This window comes from Octopus sinensis, linkage group LG4 (genome assembly GCF_006345805.1).
Source record: "Octopus sinensis linkage group LG4, ASM634580v1, whole genome shotgun sequence".
Lineage (NCBI taxonomy): Eukaryota > Metazoa > Mollusca > Cephalopoda > Octopoda > Octopodidae > Octopus > Octopus sinensis.
Window position 1 is genome coordinate 155,990,498 of NC_043000.1, and position 24,231 is coordinate 156,014,728.

At 39.2% G+C, this 24,231-nt stretch overlaps 1 protein-coding gene across 3 annotated transcripts in view; it reads right to left on the reverse strand.

The window, feature by feature from the left end:
• Window positions 1–14,135: 14,135 nt before the first annotated feature.
• LOC115210891 (transmembrane protein 243) overlaps window positions 14,136–24,231 on the reverse strand; it is a 63,825-nt gene continuing 53,729 nt past the window's right edge. For all 3 annotated transcript variants that reach the window (XM_036502599.1, XM_036502600.1, XM_029779663.2), the window contains exons 4-5: window positions 18,374–18,487; window positions 14,136–15,433 (exon numbers count right to left, since the gene is read on the reverse strand). In XM_036502599.1, the coding sequence (XP_036358492.1) occupies window positions 15,287–15,433; window positions 18,374–18,487 (261 nt within the window). In that variant the 3' untranslated portion in view covers window positions 14,136–15,286. The remainder of the gene's footprint in view (window positions 15,434–18,373; window positions 18,488–24,231) is intronic.

Here is a 24,231-nt window from a genome sequence, read left to right on the forward strand (position 1 = left end):
ATGTCGCGCACATATGGTTGTGATGCATGTGCCTGGTGTACCCTTATCAGACGGGTAGTCATGATGGGTATACTGGGCTTCGTATATTTTACCCCAGTGTCACTTTGATGGCATGAACTGCTCTCTCACTCAATAATAATAATATAATAATAATAAATGCCCTGATGCAGTACCAGACAGTGGCTCTCATGGCTTCTGATCTTAACTGATTGGAAGTGTTATCATGTACATTGTTTTGTCTTGGTATAAAAGATGGGCTACAGCTAATATTCTGCTCAATACCACAGATTCGCTTGTCACTTGTTTGACCTTAACCAGTTGAGCATGTCCCTTAGTGGCTGACGATATGTGCATCTCTGATCACGAGCAGAAGTAGTGGAGGAGCATCATAGCCGTGTGTTGAGAGGGATTCTTTGGGGTTTGAATAACTCACCTCTGGAAACATGGGTGTTTCATTCAACATCCTTAAACAATCCTTATTCAGGGACCTTTGAGCAGGATGGGTTACTCGACCAGAAGAAAATTCTAACTGGGCCCCACCTGCAAGGTCATGTGCTGTTTATCTTGATATGAGATCACCATGTCGCGCACATATGGTTGTGATGCATGTGCCTGGTGTACCCTTATCAGACGGGTAGTCATGATGGGTATACTGGGCTTCGTATATTTTACCCCAGTGTCACTTTGATGGCATGAACTGCTCTCTCACTCAATAATAATAATAATAATAATAATAATAATAATAAGACAAGACGAAGAGCGTGATGCGAATGCATTAGATATTTTATTGGTTGAACAATATTTTGACAGTCCGTATGTCTTTTACAAGTTCAAAATATGAAATGGAATTAAATTGAAATTAAATTCAAAGATAGGAAACGCTCAAACATTCAAAATTAAACCGGAATAACTACGTTTCTTTCCAAGTAAAACGACATCATCAGTCTGTAGTGGTTAAGTGTGTATGTAAACAAATACGTAAACCGATTCATGATTGAAAGGAATTTATTTACAGCGTTTGATTAGTTATAGGTACACTACATACAAATGTAGGCAACTGCTACGAGTTGCTAGAAATACAGAGTACATATTAGGAATGAATATGTTTGTGTGTGTGCGTGTTTCATTCGAAACAGTAGTCTATCGGCACTTCGAACATTTCTCTCTGTCTCTGTCGTCTGCCAATAACTTGGGTCGTAGATAGATCTATCTCGTCTGTCTGCCTGTCTCTCTTGTTTCACCTGGTTTTATAATATTTGTGGCAGCTAGAAAGACAGACATACTGCAGCAGAGTTCGTACCTAAATAGGTCAGGGCTTGTCCAGTTGAACTTCGCCTGACATGATGAGGTCGCAGGTCAAAGGGAGATGATCAATCAATTTTTGACAGGACAAAGAAAACCTTTTTTCGCGCCTGTTGATCGTCGTGGTTTGGACGACCGAGAATTCTTGGATTCGGTTTCGAATCTAGGCTTAGAGAAGGAAGTGTTAATTCTTACAAGTCTTTAGTCTTACACAAAAGGTAACAGAAAGAAGGAAAGAAAGAAAAAAAACGTAAAGAAAGAAAAGATTTGGAGAAAAAATTATTCAGAACGATTGCAAAAAAGATTTAACAGATACAGGAACGATGTCAGGCACAATAACAATGGTTCCACGGAACTTGCGGAACATTTCACATCAAACGGGTGTAAATTTGAGGAGGACCTGAAGGTGTGCCTTCTCAAAAAACACCCTCATTCCATTGCACTTTCAGTCCTCAAAACCCATGTGGACAGATATATTTGTGAGCTGTTGACATCTAAGCCTGGAGGAATTAATAAAATGGCAGGTGAATTCCACCATGTTTATACTAAACTTTTTGACTGAATAATATTTTTCTCCAATTCTTTTCTTTCTTTCCTTCCTTTCGCTACCTTTTGTATAAGCCCAAAGACTGATGACATTGTTTTACTTGGAAAGAAACGTAGTTATTCCGGTTTAATTTTGAATGTTTCAGCGTTTCCTATCTTTGAATTTAATTTCATTTCATATTTTGAACTTATAAAAGACACACAGTGTCGAAATATTGTTCACTCAATAAAATATCTCTTTTACTCTTTTACTTGTTTCAGTCATTTAACTGTGGCCATGCTGGAGCACCGCCTTTAGTCGAGCAACTCGATCCCGGGACTTATTCTTTGTAAGCCCAGTACTTATTCTATCGGTCTCTTTTGCCGAACCGATAAGTTACGGGGATGTAAACACACCAGCATCGGTTGTGAAGCGATGTTGGGAAACAAACACATACACATATATATACATATATACGACGGGCTTCTTTCAGTTTCCGTCTACCAAATCCACTCACAAGGCTTTGGTCGGCCCGAGGCTATAGTAGAAGACACTTGCCCAAGGTCGCACTCTTCGTCTTGTCTATTAACCTTTGTGAAGAGTTACGTCAATCCTTTTAAAATAATGATAATGATAATAACTAGAAAAGCACTCAGAGAGCGCAGACAAGCTTATTTTAAGACAGATACGTGAGTAAAATTATTAATAGAGGAATGAAAATAAACTTTGGAAACAGCAACGCCACCCTAGGTTACGTGCAAACGATGAACGTGTTTTCAAGGGAGATAATCAAAGAATGTAGCATTGTAATACTTCACGTAAAGTAAATATAACAAATGAAAAATCCTTCAAGAATCCATAAAAATTCCCGAATCACTACCAAAATTTCATCATCTGTTCCTTGTGTCATTACTGTTCACAACTTTTTGAGTTATTTTGCACACAGACGGACAAACCAACGCCGATGAACACAACCTCCTTCCTTGGCGGAGGTAATAACAAGGCAACACCAACGTCCTCTGGACAATTAGTCGATGATTTTTAAAATGAGAATATCTGAAATAAACTCGTCTGCTCTCACAAACGAGAATACTGAAAATGAACCAGACCACTCTCAAAAATTAAGTTTAAAAAACCGGTAAAGCAATCCAGAATCTTTGTCCGGTACCAGATCCATCCCGAAATCTAATCAGTTCGTGCCAGTCCCAATGCCCTGAAAGTTTCATTTGAATCCATCCAGCGGTTCTTGAGATATCTTGTCCACGAACAGACAAACAAACACGACTGAAAACAATATCTTCGCTTCCACTAAGGTGGAGGTAATACCACCACCACTACTACTACTACTACTACTACTACTACTACTACTACTACTACTACTACTAATAATAATAATAATAATAACAACAGTAATAATAATGATAAAAAATGCCCTGATGCAATACCAGGCACTGGCACTCATGGTATCTGATCTTAACTGATTGGAAGTGTTATCATGTACATTGTTTTGTCTTGATATGAAAGATGGGCTACAGTAAATATTCTGCTCAATATGCCCTGATGCAGTACCAGGCAGGGGCTCCCATGGCTTTTGATCTTAACTGATTGGAAGTGTTATCATGTACATTGTTTTGTCTTGGTATGAAAGATGGGCTACAGTAAATATTCTGCTCAATACCACAAATTTGCTCGTCAATTGTTTGACCTTAACCAGTTGAACATGTCCCTTGATGGCTGATGATATGTGCATCTCTGATCACAAGCAGAAGTAGTGGGGGAGCCTCACAGCCATGTGTTGTGAGGAATTCTTTGGAGTTTGAATAATTCATCTCTGGAAACAGGGGTGTTTCGTTCAAGATCCTTTATTTAGCGACCTTCTGAATGGGATGAGCTACTCGACCTGAAGAAAAATTTTTATTGGGCCCCACCTGCAAGGTCATGCACTGTTTATTTTGATATGGGATCACCATGTCACGCACATATGGTTGTGATGCATGTGCCTGGTGTACCACTATCAGACGGGTAGTCATGATGGGTATGCATTGTGATGCATAACTGAAAACATCATCAAATACAAAACAACAGCAGCCATTTATTTTGCTGACTTTTGACCTGTGGCGGAGTTGTCACAAGTTACCGAAATCCTAAAAAGTTGGCAAACATAAAGACATTATATAAAAGTTGTATTTGTTGTGTACATGTGTTTTTGTTGCTAAACAAGGCTATATTCTGTCTCCATTTGTCTTCATTCTTGTTACAGATTTTGGACTAAGTAGTCATAAATTTTTGTGCCATTTTGGACTAAGATCTAGAAGGAAACAGACTCACATGAGAAATGACAAGATGTCATTTTGTTAGTAATCCGTTGTTGATATTGCGTTGTTGGGAAGGCAGTGAGCTGGCAGAATCGTTAGCACGCCGGGCGAAATGCTCACCGGTATTTCGTCTGCCGCTACGTTCTGAGTTCAAATTCCGCCGAGGTCGACTTTGCCTTTCATCCTTTCGGGGTCGATTAAATAAGTACCAGTTACGCACTGGGGTCGATATAATCAACTTAATCCATTTGTTTGTCCTTGTTTGTCCCCTCTGTGTTTAGCTCCTTGTGGGTAATAAAGAAATAGATATTGTGTCGTTGGGAAAACATTAAGAAAGTTTGTGTGCTTGTACGAATTCTGAAAACAATCACAATAGAAAAGTTAGCTTTGGTTTTAATGCAACAAAATGTTCAGTGTGAAGATGGTTTAAAAGTTGCAGTAAATAGCGGAATCTTAGAAATTGTACCCTGCTTTATCAACTTGGACAGTACCATATGTGCAGATGATAACAGTGGTGGGGAAGTAAGACTAGAATTGTAAAACCTGAGATAGCATGAGATTTTATAGTATTTGGAAACTAAAAAGCGTCTGTATAAAAGTAAACTGGTGACAATTTAAAAGCCAAAGGTGTCTTCTCTGTATCCTACATGTAACATACAGGGATCAAATTACAGATGTAGAAATAGAACAAGACACAAGAAGCAAGTGGTAATGCTGAGAACAAGAACATTAAGGTGACTTAGTCATGTATTGAGAAGAGTGAGGAAACAATACCGAAAGATGTGGTGGAATGGAAATTTCATGATGGCAAAAGAATTGTAGGAAGGCCTCAGCTGATATAGCAAAATGTAGAAAGACAACAAAAAAGAGACATTGTGTGGGGTATAATGGGAAAATGACAAGGAAAGTGGGCACATCAAATGCCTCTGGATGGAAGTGATATGCGCTTTACAAGCTCAGGGGAACAGAATCTGTTATATTAGTTATGGAAGAAATAGAAAAGATTGGTGTACTTGTAAAGTAGTAGTTGTGTTTGGTGGTTAAATACATGGGAAATACTCTAATGTTGACCATTCTTAAGATTTATAGAGGGTCAGTGATTGACCCATGGCAAGTGTTTTCTGGACTTGAAGTGGAAGTTTAACCTTTGGAATGTAGTTATAGTGTTATAGATGTGTTGTTACTATGAGACATCAACAGGTATTGTGAAATATTAGATTTGGTGTGAGTTTGAAGGCGCTAACTGTGTCGCTAAATACTGGAGAGGATGGAGTAGTAGAAAGAGGGAAATGCTGTAGCATTGTTTCCTTGCTATGTGCAAGAACTGTGTCTTCTGTTTGTTGAAAGAGGTTATGGTGTCATAGTCTCTTTAAATGCTGTTCAAGAATCAGTGAAGTTTGGAATAGTGACTAGCATGTAATGATGGTGCTTAGAGGCAGAAGGCTTAGGAGGAATGTAAGTTGTATTATCCGCATAAGAGTGTAGGATATAAGCAAACAGACATGAAATCAAAGAGTATATATTTACAAGGAATTTTTAAAGCAATTTTTGAATAATTGTAACAGAGCTTCTACAGATAACTTTCGAAGCTTAATTATATCAACAAAAATAAACAGCAATTATATACATTGTCTTATGGAGGCGCAATGGCCCAGTGGTTAGGGCAGCGGACTCGCGGTTGTAGGATCGCGGTTTCGATTCCCAGACCGGGCGTTGTGAGTGTTTATTGAGCGAAAACACCTAAAGCTCCATGAGGCTCCGGCAGGGGTTGGTGGCGATCCCTGCTGTACTCTTTCACCACAACTTTCTCTCACTCTTTCTTCAGTTGGCCTGCTCACTTAGCCAGTGGGGTGGCGTCATTTGAAGGCTAAAATAATGCGAAGTGCATTGTGACCAGCGATGTGTAGCAACATCTGATAGCCTGGTCAGTCACGGTGATCACGGTGATATACATCGTCTTATAGATACAGTCATTTGTTTTAAAGATAGCTATTTTCTAATTGATTTCTTTTGGCAAGTCATGAAGGCCCAATATTTTGAGAGAGAAGTGAGAAGTTGTGAAGCACAGTAAATAAGTTTTGATCAAGAACCACAGTAAATTTGGAATTTCATTTCACGAGAAACATATATTTTATGATAGTCATGACAAAATAATGAATTATTGTTTAGTTAAGACTGTCCATGATGTCAGTAGCTTAATTTTAGATTTCCTAGTTATGACTGTTGAATGTTTATAGTCTAGGGAAAGTCACAGATGGTTCTGTCATTGATATAATACTGAGCAACAAACTCAGTGTATTGCAGTTTTTTCCCAGTCACTAGTGTTACTTTGTATTCACAGCCAAGACAGCTGTGATAAGTCAAGTCCACCTAAGTCAAAGTAGATTATGTAGGTGGTACAATTTACTGTTGTTAGCAGCATAGCATATCGATATCATGCAGAGTTAAGTATGACATTTCCCTCCAAGGAAGTTTATTTGACTGACCTAACTCTTATCCAGAGCAACATTTATTATTCATCCATTTCATGTTATTGATTCTTCTGATTTAGAAATCATTTTTTTTTTTTTATAATGACATAATTGGTTTCAAATTTGAAATTCATAAGGAAAGCAAACATTAAATGGGTAACAACTGTGAATAAATATCATGTTACATGAGTTAAAATGGGGTCTGCCACAGTCAAACTCAACATGATAATGTTCTAGATTGCAAATAAAATAGAAAAAGGAATCTCTCTAATAGGCAGGCCTTACACACATAACCAAGCTGTACCTTCTTAATCTTGGATAGTTTCTTATATTGACTTCTAAAATTACTGAACCTAAAATACTTCTCATAAACCTACTTGATACCTTTACCTTTTCTACTGTTTCTCATCATCATCGTTTAACGTCCACTTTCCATGCTAGCATGGGTTGGACGATTTGACTGAGGGCTGGCAAACCAGATGGCTGCACCAGGCTCCAATCTTGATCTGGCAGAGTTTCTACAGCTGGATGCCTTTCCTAACGCCAACCACTCCGAGAGTGTAGTGGGTGCTTTTACGTGCCAGTCAGGCAGTACTGGCAACGACCTCACTCGAATCTTTTTACACATGCCACCGGCACAGGTGCCAGTAAGGTGATGCTGGTAACGATCATGCTCGAATGGTGCCTTTTACGTGTCACCACCTTATCCCCTACTCCTGCCAGAACTCATAACGAATGCTTTACCCAGTCCTTAATCGGTACTGCATTTTCTCTGGAGTGCTAATACCATCTGTTGTCCTCTTCATTGTCTAACCATTAATAATTCCATTAAGGCACTATCAGAAAAATTATATTCTAGTTATTCCAATATATACCTGCCTAGAATAATCAAGAAATGCTATGAACACTGTTCTTCCTTTTTAGACTAAGAAACAAGAAAACCTCATCATATTTTCAGTCAGAGAAGTAGAAGCAATGACCAAGATTTCTCCGTCTCTCTCTCTGACTGATATTCATTTTGAACATACTTAAGATGATGTCTACTGGAAAAATAAGGAACAGGAGACAAAAATTAGTGTTCCTTTCTTGTCAGGAAGGACTGGGTAGTGTTTAACTCTTTAGCATTTAAATCAGCCATATCTAGCCCAAATATTCTCACTGTTTTATGTTCAAACCAGCCAGATCCAGCCTCTCACACCTACCCTACAATGTCATTCTAAAAACAATCACATCATCAAAATCTCAAACCTACAAGATGATGCATATGAAAGAGTAATCTGAATGAAAAAGGGTTAATGCAGGATTTTCTTTATTATTTATGAGTTAGTAAGGGTAACTGGTGCAGTAACCTATAGCATGGTAGATTAGGCAAATGTCTTCTACCATAGCCTGAAGCTGACCAAAGCCTTATGAGTGGGATTTGGTAGACGGAAACTGAAAGAAACCCATCGTATATCTATATATATAAAAACAAGGGCGAGCTGGCAGAAACGTTAGCACGCCGGGCGAAATGCACAGCCATATCTCATCTGTCGTTACGATCCGAGTTCAAATTCCGCCGAGGTTGACTTTGCCTTTCATCCTTTTGGGGTCGATAAATAAAGTACCAGTTACGCACTGGGGTCGATGTAATTGACTTAATCCCTTTGTCTGTCCTTGTTTGTCCCCTCTATGTTTAGCCCCTTGTGGGTAGTAAAGAAATATATATATATAAAAACAAAAGATGTCTGTGTGTGTAATACGTATGCATTTCGACAGTTTTCAACTGATTTTCACCAAACATTACACACATATTACTTATGTGCCAAGGATGGTCATGCACTATAATTTTTTGCCCTGAGCTCTCATGTAAAGCGAGAAACAGGGGGAAAATGTGTTTTACACGGGTTTTTCTCTAAAATCTGCAGTTTCAACCAATTCTCTCCCTTTTCTCAATGTTTCTCTTTACATATATTCTCACCATCTGTAACAGTTTCTCTTTATTAATGTCTTCTTTCTTTCCTTCTTTTGTTCTTTCTCTTTCCCTCCCTGTTCTTTCTTTCTCTCTCCCTCCTTTCTTTCTTACACCTTTTCCTTCTTTCTTTCTTGCTCCCCCTTTTCTTTCTCCCACCCTTCCTCTTTCTTTATTTCCTTCTCCCCCTTTTTCTTTCATTCTTTCTCCCATCTGCTTTCTTTTTTTTGTCTCCATCCCACTCCCTTTTTTCTTTCCTTCCATTCTACCTTCTTTCTTTCTTTCTTTCTGTTCAACTAAAGGCAGTGCTCCAGCATGGCCACAGTCAACTGACTGAAACAAGTAAAAGAATTTAAAAAATCTGTCATTTTAATCCCGAGCAATGCCAGGTATCTCTGCTAGTATATGTATATATTTATGTGTGAGTGTCTTTGTGTCTGTGTTTGTCCCCCAAAACCACTTGACAACTGATGCTGGCATATTTATGTTCCAGTAACTTAGTGGTTTGGCAAAAGAGACCAATAGAATAAGTACCAGGCTACAAAAAATAAGTACTGGGATCGATTTGGCTGACTAAGATTTTTCAATACCAGAGGGCGCACACTCTCCTACCCTGATGTAATCTCCAGGGATACAGGCATCCAGCAACAGGACCTCCGTAATGCCATGATGGACCGTGAAGTCTGGCGTAGCATGGTAAATTCCATTGTCTCGACCACGGTCGAACAATGATGATGATGATGATTTTTCAAGGCAGTGCCCCAATAGGGCTGCAGTCTGATCACTGAAACAAGCAAGATATCAAAAGTAAAAAGAGACAAAAGACAATGGGTTATATTCTTGAAGATAAACAAAAAAAATCTAAACACTCACTTAAACAACAGTTCTCAACTTGGGCACTAATGCCTCCTTGGAAACATGGTGAACTCACAGAAAAGTGGCAAGTGTTATGATGGTGCTATGAAGGGGTGAAGGCGCATGGCTCAGTGGTTAGAGCATCGAGCTTACGATCGTGAGGTTGTGAGTTTGAATCCCGGACCGGGCTGCATGTTGTGTTCTTGAGCAAGACACTTTATTTCACGTTGCTCCAATTCACTCAGTTGTAAAAATGAGTTGCGACTTCACAGGTGCCAAGCTGTATCGGCCCCTTTGCCTTTCCCTTGGATAACACTGGTGGCGTTGAGAGGGGAAGCCGGTATGCTATGCATGGGCAACTGCTAGTCTTCCATAAACAACCTTGCGCGGACTTGTGCCTGGGAGGGTAACTTTCTAGGTGCAATCCCACGGTCAGTCATGACCGAAAGGGGTCTCAATGAAGGGGTGAGGACGTGAGGAAGTCGTGATATTCCTTAGAAGTAAAAGTTTAGTATTCAGATTACTATGCCAAATTTAATACTGATTAATAGTGCTGTTTTGAATTAACCCTTCATTATCTTCTAACTTTGCCAATGCAATAATGTGATTATATATCTTTAGTATGACATTGTAAGGTAGATGTAAGAGGTCAGATTTTGACAGTCTGAACATAAAACAGGTAGAATATTAGAATTTGGGATGGATAATGGTCAGTTCAAATGCTAAAGGGCTAAACCAGGTATATAATACTTCTATTTTAACCCTTTCGTGTTCAAGCTGGCCGTATCAGGCCCAAATATTCTTCTTGTTTTATGTTCAAACTGGACAGATCAGGTCTCTCACACCAACCCGACAATGCCATTCTAAAAGTAGACAATCACATCATCAAAATCTCAAAGCTACAAGATGATGTATACTCTTTTACTCTACTCTCTTTTACTTGTTTCAGTCATTTGACTGCGGCCATGCTGGAGCACCGCCTTTAATCAAGCAACTCGACTCCGGGACTTATTCTTTTGTAAGCCCAGTACTTATTCTATCGGTCTCTTTTTGCCGAACCGCTAGGTAACGGGGACATAAACACACCAGCATCGGTTGTCAAGCAATGCTAGGGGGACAAACACAGACACACAAACACACACACGCATATATATATATACATATATACGACGGGCTTCTTTAAGTTTCCGTCTACCAAATCCACTCACAAGGCTTTGGTCAGCCAGAGGCTATAGCAGAAGACACTTGCCCAAGGTGCCATGCAGTGGAACTGAACCCGGAACCATGTGGTTGGTAAACAAGCTACTTACCACACAGCCACTCCTGCGCCTATGATAAATTTTTAAAAAATGTGAATAAAAAAGCATTACTTTTGACAGAGTAACCTGAATACTAAAGGGTTAAACACATTTTGAGTATTAGAACATGAATGACACATTGCATCAGTGAGGAAGAAACACGGATTGATGATTCGACAAAAGTCCAATTATATGTCTTTGCTGCCATTTATAATTTCCATAAAAATCTAACGTAGGGGATAATAAACTACTGTACAAAATTAACTTTAATTTAATTAAAATAATTTGTACTTTTTAATTATGTTTTTTTTTTTAGGAAAGTGGTATTTGCAAAACTCCATTTGGCAAAAGGGGTGATGAGATCCAAAGTTTCAGAACCACAACCGATTAAGGTACAGGTACATCAAAGGTCATTACTGCAAGACATATTTGAGAGCAAAGAAATCTTGGGATTGATTAAGGGTGGGAGTGGGGTGGGTAGGGAAAGAGATATCAACATCAATGTATTTTCCAATGACCTGTGTAGTTATGGAAGTAATAAACAAATATTTTCAAACATCAAGACATATTCTTCTTTTTCAAATAAGCAAGTAAAAATTGGAATGATTATTTATATATTTTAACTTTATTCTTTATTTAAAAAGATATGTTGTCTTTGTACATGTTTATACAAACATAATATACTCACAAATATATTTATACCATTGTCATTTAACATCTGTCTTCCATGCTGTATAATATACACATATACATATATATACATACATATATACATACACCTGGGACGAGGTGGTGAAGCACGACCTTCGAACTTTAGGTCTCACTGAGGAAATGACTAGAGACCGAGACCTCTGGAAGTGTGCTGTGCGCGAGAAGACCCGGCAGGACAAGTGAGTCCACAACCCGTGGCCTTCTACATGGGATGGAGCCAGCCTACGTATGCATACCTTCCCTTCTTGGGACACAAAACTCTACTTGTGAAGACGTGTTGAGGCAAGTGAGGATCAGAATCGAAATCGATCAATGGAAATTGCGGATGTGCTACCAGTGCCGGTGGCATGTCGAAACTCTGCTTGTGAAGACCCATTGAGGCAAGTGAGGATCAGAATCGAAATCGATCAATGGAAATCGATCAATGGAAATTGCAGATGTGTTACCAGTGCCGGTGGCATGTAAGAGAACTTTCCGTTTCGCGACCGTTGCCAGCACCGCCCCGTTTCGTGTCCGTTGCCAGCCTCGCCTGGCCCTCGTGCCGGTGGCACATAAAAAGCACCATCCGTTCGTGGCCGTTTGCCAGCTCTGTCTGGCACCAGTGCGGGTGGCACGTAAAAAGCACCCACTACACTCACGGAGTGGTTGGCGTTAGGAAGGGCATCCAGCCGTAGAAACACTGCCAGATTTGACTGGGCCTGATGAAGCCTTCTGGCTTCACAGACCCCAGTAGAACCGTCCAACCCATGCTAGCATGGAAAACGGACGCTAAATGATGATGATGATGATGATGATATATATATATATATATTTTTACACATACATACACATTATAAGAATATTATACATTCAATATTCATACATTATTTTGGATTTTAGCATTGTTGTATTGTTATCTGTAAAAAATATGTAATAATTCAGAAAAATTTTACTGATGTTTGTTCTGAGAAGCTCAAGAAGCAGTTATTTTTATTATACTTATTTTTAACTGGGGAAAAGGCAAGTTATTGCTCATAGCTCACACAAATGAGAGAGTGCATAGGTCAGGAGAGAAATTTTTTTTAGTTAATGGGTTTGAAATGTTAAGGAGTCATTGTATTGTGTAAAAGTATACAATGCAGAAGGAAAAGTCTGTAGAACAGCAGTGGTGGTGTGCATGCTGTATTTTCTGCACTATTCACATAGAATAAACACTCTATCAGTAAAGGGGGAAAAAGACCAATGAGACAGGAATAGGATTAGATAGTATCAAGTGTAAGCAAGAATAAAGTCAGCAAAATTTTGAAGTTCAGATAATATTTTATTTATTTGAGACAGATTGTTCAAGAAGAGAGGGATGGGGCTGACTAGTGGAAAGAAGGGCCAAAACAATCCTCAGATCCAAAACCTGGTCTGATTGCTTGTAACTGAGTGAATTCTGCGAAAGGCACCCAAGGACCAGGTGTGATGTTAATCTAGATGATAGATTAAGTCAGTTACCCATGAATAATATCAAACCCAAGGACCAGGTGTGATGTTAAACTAGATGATAGATTAAGTCAGTTACCCATGAGTAATATCAAACCTGCCAACAAGCTTTCAAATTTGGTTGAGCCCCAGGCTAAAGTAGAAGCCTTATACCCATGGTATAGTGCAGTGGGGTAAAACTTGAAATGATGTAGTGGCAAAATCAACTTCTAAACCATGAAGCTACATCTTATAGTAGCAGCAAAAATGGAGGGGGATATACAGTGATAATGGTCTGACAGTAGAAGTTTTGTATTGATGGTTGATGTTAGTTAATAGATAGAGAATGTTTATGTTTGAAGGAGACACATACTCCCCAATGGAGAAAAGTACTTCTATGGCAAGGAATTTTAGTTAACTATTAATTACTTACAAGTGCAATATTTCTTCGCTCCATAAGACAATCTGCTTCTCTTGATGCAGTTTATTTTCCTAAAAAGAACAGATTCCCCAGGAAAGTTTATGGTAAAAGGTGAGGTGTAAGATATGTAAACAAAAGATATTTACTAAATTGGAGGTTGTGATGCAGTTTTCTTCCTTGGAGGAAAAAGTGAGAAAGAGAGTGATGAGATATAACTAATTGGGTTGATTATCTTATGAAGATAGTATTGAATGGGAAAATCGGGTTTAAAGACATGAAGAAATAGAGAAGAATTTGTAAATGTGTGCAGTAGTGATTAATGGAGTGGAATTGGTTAGAAAGAGAGAACTGAGGAGAGACATTTTAGGGGAAATGTTGCAAGATGTGGATAGGGAATTAAGAGGGAGGATTTTGACATCAGTGGGGATGATATTTTCAGTACAAATATTTTGTGTTCAGGTATAATTCATAGGAAGGGAGTTTGGTTTGTATTTGTTATTGTAATTTTACAACAGACATGTTTTTTTGAATGCAAAGGTTAATTTCATCAACCATTTCGATTTATCATGATCACAGATATTGTTTTCATTTCAATAACTTTTCTTTAATTACAAGCTACATAACAGAACTCCATGTAAAATGCACCAAAGAATCAATAACTGAAAAAAAATTAAAAATTATTTAAGATTAGAGTCTCTTCTTTAGAATCAACTATTTTACATCTGAGAACTATTTTAACAGCTTCTAAAAAAGTTAAATAGTTATCTCAAGATTAAGATTTTTAAATCAATAGTTATGATTATCTTGCAGTTTATTACAATTAAAGGTCTGTTATCTTCTGGTCATAGTCAATGGCTTAGACAGGATATCAAAAACAAAAAATGTAATACCAACATCATAACTTTCCTTTATAGTAAATTTTTTAATTCCAAGGACACTGTGTTTGGAACTTCTAGTTTACGTGAGAACGGGACATTTAATTAACCTGGTCTAGAGTCAGGCTATTAAAACTTCTATACTTCTTTTTTTTTATACAAGCAATATATCCTAAATCAGGCAGAAGAATTTAACAGTTTTACTATGTTTAACCATTCCTTCAGGTCATCCACAGACTTTTCTCTATCTTAAGTAACTACATTGCTCATCTCTTCATATTGATTGCACATAGAGGAGAATCTTCTCCCTATATGTGGCTACTATGTAAAATAAATGGGAAAGTACTGTAAACAACACCAGGAACCAAAGTTTCTGATTTTTAACAAAATAAATATTAGATATGTGAAAAAAACTAAATAAGTTAAATTTGTATTCAAAATAATGCATTTGACTATTTTTAAAAATTTTGTTTCTCTCTGGTATCAGTTTGTAATATTTGGAAACAGTATTCCACGCATCTTCATAATTTCCTAGAATTTCATTCTTTGACCTCACAAACTTTTTGTGGAATGATAATGTCATAAAAAGTAAAAAAAAAAACAATTGTCCATCGAACGCAAAATATGACATTTACAGACTAATCAAGGAACAGCTGGAAGCAACAATTTCTTTGATTAACATAAGTAAGGGTTTATTCAGGATAGAATCAACTGACTTGATACCAATCCAGTGTTGGTTTCTATTTCCTCAAAGACTCAAACGATGAAAGTCAAAGTTGGGTTTGGTGGGATTTGAACGCAAAAATAGTGAAACCATAAAATAAATAATTCAGTTATTTTGTTAGCGTTAACACAACCTTCTTAATTTCTTAAATAATAATAACAAAATAGACAGATTATACCAACACTGTTCAAGTGCCAACCAGCTAAGTACCATAGCTGTTACTAAGAATCTATCATTGATACATGGTTCTGTTGATCAATAAATAAGTATTTCAGGGCTGGATCAATAAACAACTGTCTTTTGAGAGTACAAAGATAATATGGATGGCATCAATGAATTTTAAAAATTTCTTGGAACAGCTAAATTCAAGGTGGTTCCATAGTGTTACATATCAAACGGTACAGTTATATGTTCGAGATAAACCAACTCCTTGAATGTAGAGGTTACCACAGAGACAGAGAAGAATGATTGAGAAAGTATTGAAGTATATCATATTCCGAAACACAGGTTCCAAATTGCCTTCTCTATACCAGATTATCTGAAATGGAAATTTAACAGTATATGATTTTGGAAAGTGAAAATAAGAACGAACAACAGGCATGTGTATGTGTGTGCTTATATTTATATTTGAATTAAAATGTTCTTCATTATTTTTCCCCACTATCAAAGTTTATAGAGAGTTAAGTGACCTGGTCATGGATACACCACTACACCAGTTTACTGTGAGCCGCCGGCACGGAAGCCACCGTCTCAACTGGCTTCCGTGCCGGTGGCACGTAAAATGCACCAATCCGATCGTGGCCGTTGCCAGCCTCGCCTGGCACCTGTGCAGGTGGCACGTAAAAAGCACCCACTACACTCATGGAGTGGTTGGCGTTAGGAAGGGCATCCAGCTGTAGAAACACTGCCAGATCAGACTGGAGCCTGGTGCAGCCTTCTGGCTTCCCAGATCCCCGGTCGAACCGTCCAACCCATGCTAGCATGGAGAACGGACGTTAAACAATGATGATGATGATGATGACAGCAGGTAATCAAGTTATTGAATTATCCTCAGAGAGTGATCTGGTTTGAATGCTCACAACAGAGTTATTCTCAAGACATCCAAAGGTCCAAGTGATGGTGGTAAATAAAGGGATAGATTAAGACTTGCACTCATATTCTTTATTGCTTATTCAGGAGAAAGGAACAAAGCCTCTGACACTTAACTTTGTCTCTGAGATTGGTGGGAGGGATGGTAAAGTAAGGTAAAGTTACCTTCTTGAGTCATGGTGACTCATAAGAGTCAGTTTCCCAGTTTCCAAGGCATATATATTCCCTACCTAGTTGAGACATCAATCTGATGCAGGATTACTCATTTTTGCCAGCTGAGTAGACTGGAGAAATGTGAAATGAAGTGCTTTGCTCAAGAACACAACCTGTCGCCCAGTCCAGGAATTGAAACCGCAATCTTACAATCATGAATCCAACACTCTAACCACTAGTGGAACTCATTTCTACAACTGAGTGGACTGGAGCAATGTGAAATGAAGTGTTTTGCTCGAGAACACAACGTGTTGCCTGGTCCAGGAATTGAAACCACAATCTTATGATCATGAGTCCAACACTCCTAACCACTAAGCCACATGCCAAGGGAGAAGTGAAAGCAAAGATCTACTCTGAAAATCCACAACAGAGTCGACTCCAATTAAAATATCCAACAATCAGGTAGCAGTATTAAACTGGGCAGCAAATTAAGTCAGTTACCTAATAGGCCACAGTGGCATTTGAACCTAGGATCCACAGAGATGGAAAAAACCCTGCAAGGCAACCCATTTGATGGCCTAATGATTCCACTAGTCCACCATCTTAGGCTGGTATTTTATTTATCAACTAAGGCGGCGAGCTGGCAGAATCGCTAGCACACCGGGCGAAATGCGTAGCCGTATTTCGTCTGCCATTACGTTCTGGGTTCAAATTCCACCAAGGTCAACTTTGCCTTTCATCCTTTCGGGGTCAATAAATTAAGTACCAGTTATGCACTGGGGTCAATATAATCAACTTAATCCGTTCGTCTGTCCTTGTTTGTCCCCTCTATGTTTAGCCCCTTGTGGGTAGTAACGAAATATATTTTATTTATCAACTCTTGAAAAATATTAAGGATGAAGCTGACCTCAGTTGGATTTCAATTCAGAATACAAGGGGCCAGAATAAATATTCAATGTAGGAGGGGCTGAGTGGTAAGTAGCTTCTTTACGAACCACATAGTTCCGGGTTCAGTCCCACTGCCTGGCACCTTGGGCAAGTGTCTTCTACTATACCCTTGGGCCAACCAAAGCCTTGTGAGTGCATTTGGTAGGCAGAAACTGAAAGAAGCCCATCGTATATATCTATATATATGTGTATGTGTTTGTCCGCCAACATCGCTTCACAACCGATGCTGGTGTGTTTACGTCCCCGTAACTTAGCGGTTCAGCAAAAGAGACCAATAGAATAAGTACTGGGCTTACAAAGAATAAGTTCTGGGGTCGATTTATTCAACTAAAGGTAGTGCTCCAACATGGCCACACTCAAATGACTGAAACAAGTAAAAGAGTAATGTTCTAATGACTGCCAAATTGCCAAAGAAAATATTTCTTTAAATTTCCCCCAACCACTAGAGTTATATCATTTATTTCTCCATCTTGCACTGAATGAAATGGATTTTAAATTATTTTATATCTATATTTTGGAATTACTCTTACAGCTGGATGTCATCCTTACTACAAGTAACAAAACAAAAGTGATTACGGATCTTAACGGTTTGAATGGCAGTTTTTAACATAATTTCTAGGTAACTAAAAAATTTTAAACTTCGTATACTGGTAGAATGTGTTTATAAAACATCATTTTCTCTTGGCTTTATTGAGAAAATTCTATAGCTTTTAAGATATTTGTTGTTTTTTTCTTCAATTTCTACAATTTCAACCAATCAAATACGTCTATTGAGGTGAAAACATTCTGTGCCGTATGAATATGTCCCTAGTTTAAGAAACAGATTGGGTTTATTTAAATTTCTGAAGAAAAACAGATACCCTTCCCCCTACCCCTAACCCTAACCCTAAAACAGATTAAAATGCAATAGATTGATACTAGGGTCATAATTATAGGTGACAATTTCATATGATACTGCTAGAAAAAACTGCCGTTCAAACCGAAAAGATCCGTGATTGCTGTTGTCAACCATACTGCAGTTAACAGAGTTATCTCTTCTTGACCAAGAGCAAAAGACAATGACCTGTGGTAAGACTTGAACTCAGGAATATGTAGTCACTACTCGAGTAACTTAATCCTAATTATGATAAAAAAAAAAAAATAAAGCTTTGGTTCCAAATCACATGCCTTATAAGGTATTGTCAGTAGAGATTTGTTTGGCTAGTCTATGAATAAACGGATAAAACCTTCAGTAAGATAATGAAAGAGAACAGAATTTGGAATTCCATGAAGCAGTTTATTTACTTACAAGTGTTATATGGGATCCACAGACCATCATAATGATAAAGGCAAAGAATATATTGACACCATCATGGTTATTTGGAGGCCAGCATGGAAAGAAAAATGCACAAATGAGAGTTTCCTGTAAAAAAAAAAAAATGAAAATAATTACCAGGTAAAAAAATAGATGAATGGTTCAAATCTTGTGAAGGGATGTTTTGTTTTTCTATCTTCAAACTTCACTTGTGTATGTGTGAATGTAAATATATATATATATATATATATATATATATATATATATATATATATATATATATATATATATATATATATATATTATATATATATATATATATATATACATACATACATACATATATGGAGGTGCAATGGCCCAGTGGTTAGGGTAGTGGACTCGTGGTCGTAGGATTGCGGTTTCGATTCCCAGACCGAGCATTGTGAGTGTTCATTGAGCGAAAACACCTAAAAGCTCCACGATGCTCCGGCAGGGGGTGGTGATCCCTGCTGTACTCTTTCTCTCACTCTTTCGTCTGTTGGCCTGCTCGCTTAGCCAGCGGGGTGGCGTCATTCGAAGGCTAAAACAATGCAAATGCATTGTGACCAGTGATGTGTAGCAACAGCTGATGGTCTGGTCGGTCATGTGATATACATATATTAGTTCATGCAATTGTAAAAACAGCATTATTTATATTCTGACCCAATACATACAGGATGTGATGGGAGAATTGTCACCACTTTATACTTTTAATTTCATGCATGTGCATTGTTTGTTTTAGATTTTGTCAACTACACAGTATCGTAGGGTCAGTTGGGCACTGTCTGTGAGAAAAGCAGCACCATGACACAATTCACCCTGCCAGAAATTTGGAAACAACATGCTGTACTGCTTGGCAGAAGGTTTCCTAGGGAATGGCAGTCCATTCTCCTAAGAACACAAAATGAGCAAGGCTATCAATGTGGGTCAGTGTGGTCGAGAGCAAAGTCAGCATTCCAAAACTTCCCAGGGACGTTTGATGGGATTTAAATCAGAACTCTGCACAGGCCAGTCTATTAGTGGGATGTTATTGAGTCAAGCCATTCCCCTACAACCCATTCAGTATGGATGGGTGCTCAGTCAATGCTGAAAGACATAATGGTCATCCCCAAACTGGTCTTCGAGGGTAGGCAACATGAAAGTGGTTAAAGTGCAAGCTTGTGTTGTGATAGTACCACATAAAGGAAAAATGGGGCCCAGGAAAAACATGACTACACCATGACCCCACCACTGCAGAATTTCACAGAATTTCTTGATTCATCACTCCATACAACGGTTTTCCAATGTTCTATAGTTCAGTTTTGATGCTCTTTACACCACGCAAGGCGGTGTTGGGCATTTGTCCGTGTGATATGTAGCTTACAGGCAGCTGCCTTCCATGGACACCAAGTTTCCATACCTTGCACCAAACTGTCATGGTGCTTGGGGTAGATCCTGCTGCATTTTGGAATTCCAGTGTGATTGTAGTGAGGGGTGATAGATGATTATGCTGTATGACCCTCTTCAACACTGGATGGTCTCTAGGGGTTAATATAGAGGTCAGACCAAATGCTTTTGGATTGTACACATCCCTTCATGTTTCCACTTCTCTCTGACATTGGAAACAGTGGAGCTAATGATGTTCAGGAGGGTGGAAATCTCATGTCTTATTAGACAAGTGACACCCAACCACCTGACCACATTTAAAGTTTGTTACTTCTGCAGAGTGTTCTATTCTGCTGCCTGGCACCATCTGCTAGCTACGAATGACAGGGACTTTCTCTTTGTAGCTGGCAACTTCAGTGGGCATGTTGGACAACATGCAGGGGGCTTCCATAGTGTACATGGTGGAAATGGAGTTGGTTCCCACAATGAGGAGGGAACCAAAATGCTGGAGTTCTGTGATGCAAATGATCTTATGGTTTATAATACTAACTTCAGAAAACATGTCAGTCACCAATTCATCTACAGTCTAGTGGACACCCTACTCAGATTAACTATATCCTTACCAGGAAATGGGAAAGATGGCAACTTATAAATGCCAGAACCTTCCCAAGTTAAGAAGGCACCCCCACAACATAAGTTAGTAGTTAGTGACTTCAGGATCTGGGCTAAATGGATGTCCAGAAATGACTGGCATGGAAAAGAAGGTCCTAGAAGCTTAAGGATTCTGTGAATAGACAGAGATATAGAGACATATTACTTGAAGCTTTTGACAAAATAGAGGAGGATAGCATCACATAATGTGGAAGACAACTGGAGGTTCCTACAGGACAATCTGTTGAGGGCTACTGACAAGATCTGTGGATGGTGCAAAGTCCCCTCTCGACCTAAGGTAATGTGGTGGTGGAAAAATGTAGTTGACAGGGCTATTAGGGAAAAGAAACATGCATGGAAGGACTGGGAGAATGGAGGTAGCAGGGAATTGTATCAGATTGCCAGAAGGGAAGCGAGGAGACAGGTTTATTTAGCCAGAAGGGAAGCAGATAAGAAAAAATTTGTCAATGTTCTGTGTTGTGAGAACAAAAGACTTGAAGTGCTTTGTATTGCAAGACAGTGTGTGAGAAAGAATTGTGATGTCATAGGAGAGAAATGTGTCCGCATGGATGATGGATCACTTGCATTTAATGAGGCTGCAAGGAGAGAGACTTGGAGATGCCACCATGAAAGGTTGCTAAATGAAGGGATTGAATGGGAGAAAGAGAGTCTGCCAAATGTCGACCCAGCTATTCGAATTGACAGTACCTTGGTAGATAAAGCAATTAAGGGTATGAAGACAGCGAAAGCCCAGCCCATCAGGAATCACCACAGAGATGTTTAAAATAACTGGCAGTGTCAGCTATAGTCTAGTTACCTGTATAGTCAATCAGGTGATATATGAAGGAGTCATACCCAATGACTGGTGTAGCAGCAACAGAGTCAACTGCTCCAAAGGTAAAGGTGACACATTAGATATGAATAATTACAGAGGTATGAAGTTGTTGGATCAGATAATGAAAGTCACAGAGAGTGTCATAGCCCAACTAATTAGGGAGAGAGTTAGTTTAGACAAGATGCAGTTTAGGTTTGTGCCAAGGAGAAGCACCACTGATGCTATACTTCTGGTAAGACAGCAGGAGAAATAGCTAGCCAAAAATAAACATCTGTACTTGGCTTTTGTTGACATGGAGAAAGCCTTTGACAAGGTCCCCGGATCCCTTATGTGGTGGTCAATACAGAAACTGGGGATAGATGAGTGGTTAGTGAGAGCTGTACAAGTCATGTACAGGGATGCTGTCAGTAAGGTGTGAGTTGGCAATGAGTATAGTGAAGAATTCAGGGTAGAGGTAGGGGTCCACTGAGGATCAGTCCTCAGCCCCCTCTAATTCATCATAGTCCTCCAGGCAATAACAGAGGAATTCAAGACAGGATGCTCCTGGGAGATTCTCTATGCTGATGACCTTGTTCTAATAGCTGAGTCACTATCAGAATTACAGAAGTTTCAGGTGTGGAAGCAAGGATTAAAATCAAAGGGCCTTAGAGTCAATCTAGCAAAAACCAAAGTCTTAGTAAGTAGGAAGGCAGACAAATCACAAATCCCTTCAGGAAGATGGCCCTGCCCAATTTGTAGAAAAGGCGTAGAAGAAACTCCATAAGATGTACCTGGTGTAATCTATGGACACATAAGAGGTACAGCAATATCAAAGGAAGGTTAACTGGGAAGACAGGTTTTGTGTGTGGCAAATGCACAGGGTCAATAAACACCGAAGATGTATAGAAAACAGATTCTATCACATACCAGGGGTAAAAACTAGAAGTAGTTGATAGCTTCCATTACCTAGGTACCAAGTCATTGCGGGGGAGGGGGGGGCGAATACTCTGAGAGCGTAGCTCCTAGAATAAGAATAACCTGAGCAAAGTTCAGAGAGCTCCTACCTCTGCTGGCAACAAAGGGCATCACGCTCAGGGTGAAAGGTAGACTGTATGATGCATGTGTGTGAACAGCCATGCTACACGGCAGTGAAACATGGGCTGTGACTGCTGAGGACATGCATAAGCTTGCAAGAAATGAAGCTAGTATGCTCCACTGAATGTGTAATGTCAGTGTGCATACACGAGAGAGTGTAAGTGTCCTAAGAGAAAAGTTGGACATAAGAAGCATGTAGTGTGCAAGAGAGATGACTGTGCTGGTATCTCTTTTACTCTTTTACTTGTTTCAGTCATTTGACTGCGGCCATGCTGGAGCACAGCCTTTAATTGAGCAACTCGACCCCAGGACTTATTCTTTTGTAAGCCCAGTACTTATTCTATTGGTCTCTTTTGCCGAACCGCTAAGTAACGGGGATGTAAACACACCAGCATCGGTTGTCAAGCAATGCTAGGGGGACAAACACAGACACACAAACACACACACGCATATATATATATATATATACATATATACAACAGGCTTCTTTCAGTTTCCGTCTACCAAATCCACTCACAAGGCTTTGGTCGGCCCGAGGCTATAGTAGAAGACACTTGCCCAAGGTGCCACGCAGTGGGACTGAACCTGGAACCATGTGGTTGGTAAACAAGCTACTTACCACACAGCCACTCCTGGTCATGTGTTGCATATGGACAAGGACAGCAGTGTGAAAAAGTGTCACAACCTGACAGTGGAGAGAACCTGTAGAAGAGGTAGACCCAGGAGGACCTGGGATGAGGTGGTGAAGCACGGACCTTCTAATGTTGGGCCTAATGGAGGCAATGACGAGTGACTGAGACCTTTGAAGATATGCTGTGCTTGAGAAGACCTGGCAAGCCAAGTGAGACCATCACTATGGCCTATGCCCGTGTAGTATAACTGGCCCATTTAAGAGTACCCTTCAATCATTGGACAACTGTGCTTGAGAAGACCTGTTGAGTCAAGTGAAATCATAGTTGTGGCTGATGCCAGTACCATCTGACTGGCACCAGTGCTGGTGGCACATAAAAAGCACCATTTGAGTATGGTCAATGCCAATGCCACCTGACTGGCTCCTGTGCTGGTGGCATGTAAAAGGCACCATTCGAAGCATGGTTGTTGCCAGTGCCGCCTGACTGGCTCCCGTGCCGGTGGCACATAAAAGGCACCATTCAAGAGTGGCCATTGCCAGTACCACCTGACTGACCCTCGTGCTAGTGGCATGTAAAAAGCACCTGCTACACTCTCAGAGTTGTTGGCATTAGGAAGGGCATCCAGCTGTAGATTAAATTGGAGCCTGGTGCAGCCTTCTGGCCTACCATTCTGCAGTCAAATCGTTCAACCCATGCCAGCATGGAAAGCGGATGTTAAAAGATGATGATGATGATATATATATATATATATAGTAATATAATAAATAAATAAAATATATGCATATATACATACATATATGTACATACTTACATCTACATGTATATATACATGCATATATATATATATATATATGAGTACAGGACACCACAAATAAACGTAGAACACGAGAGACGAGAACATAAAATCAAACAAGGAAACGGACTTTTTTTAAACAACGAAAAAACAGAGTACAGGACAAACAATACAAGGAAAATTCCCCTTCATCAGCTGCCCTGGTTCGACTCAAAGTGTGAGAGAGAGAGAGAGAGAGAAGAGAGTGAGAGGGAGAGAGTGAGAAAGAGAGTTGAAGAGAGTATATTTAATATTTCAATGCTAGGTAGCGAGCAATGTATGAAAAAAAACCCCCACAAAGCCAATCTAATAACCTACTTTCAATTCACAACAATTAGACATTTGCTAATTATATTCCCGAATCACTTAAGAAAGTGGTTAGTTGTTTGGCAAGTTCATTGGTAACCTTATATTTGACTTGCAATAGGAAGCATGTCAACAA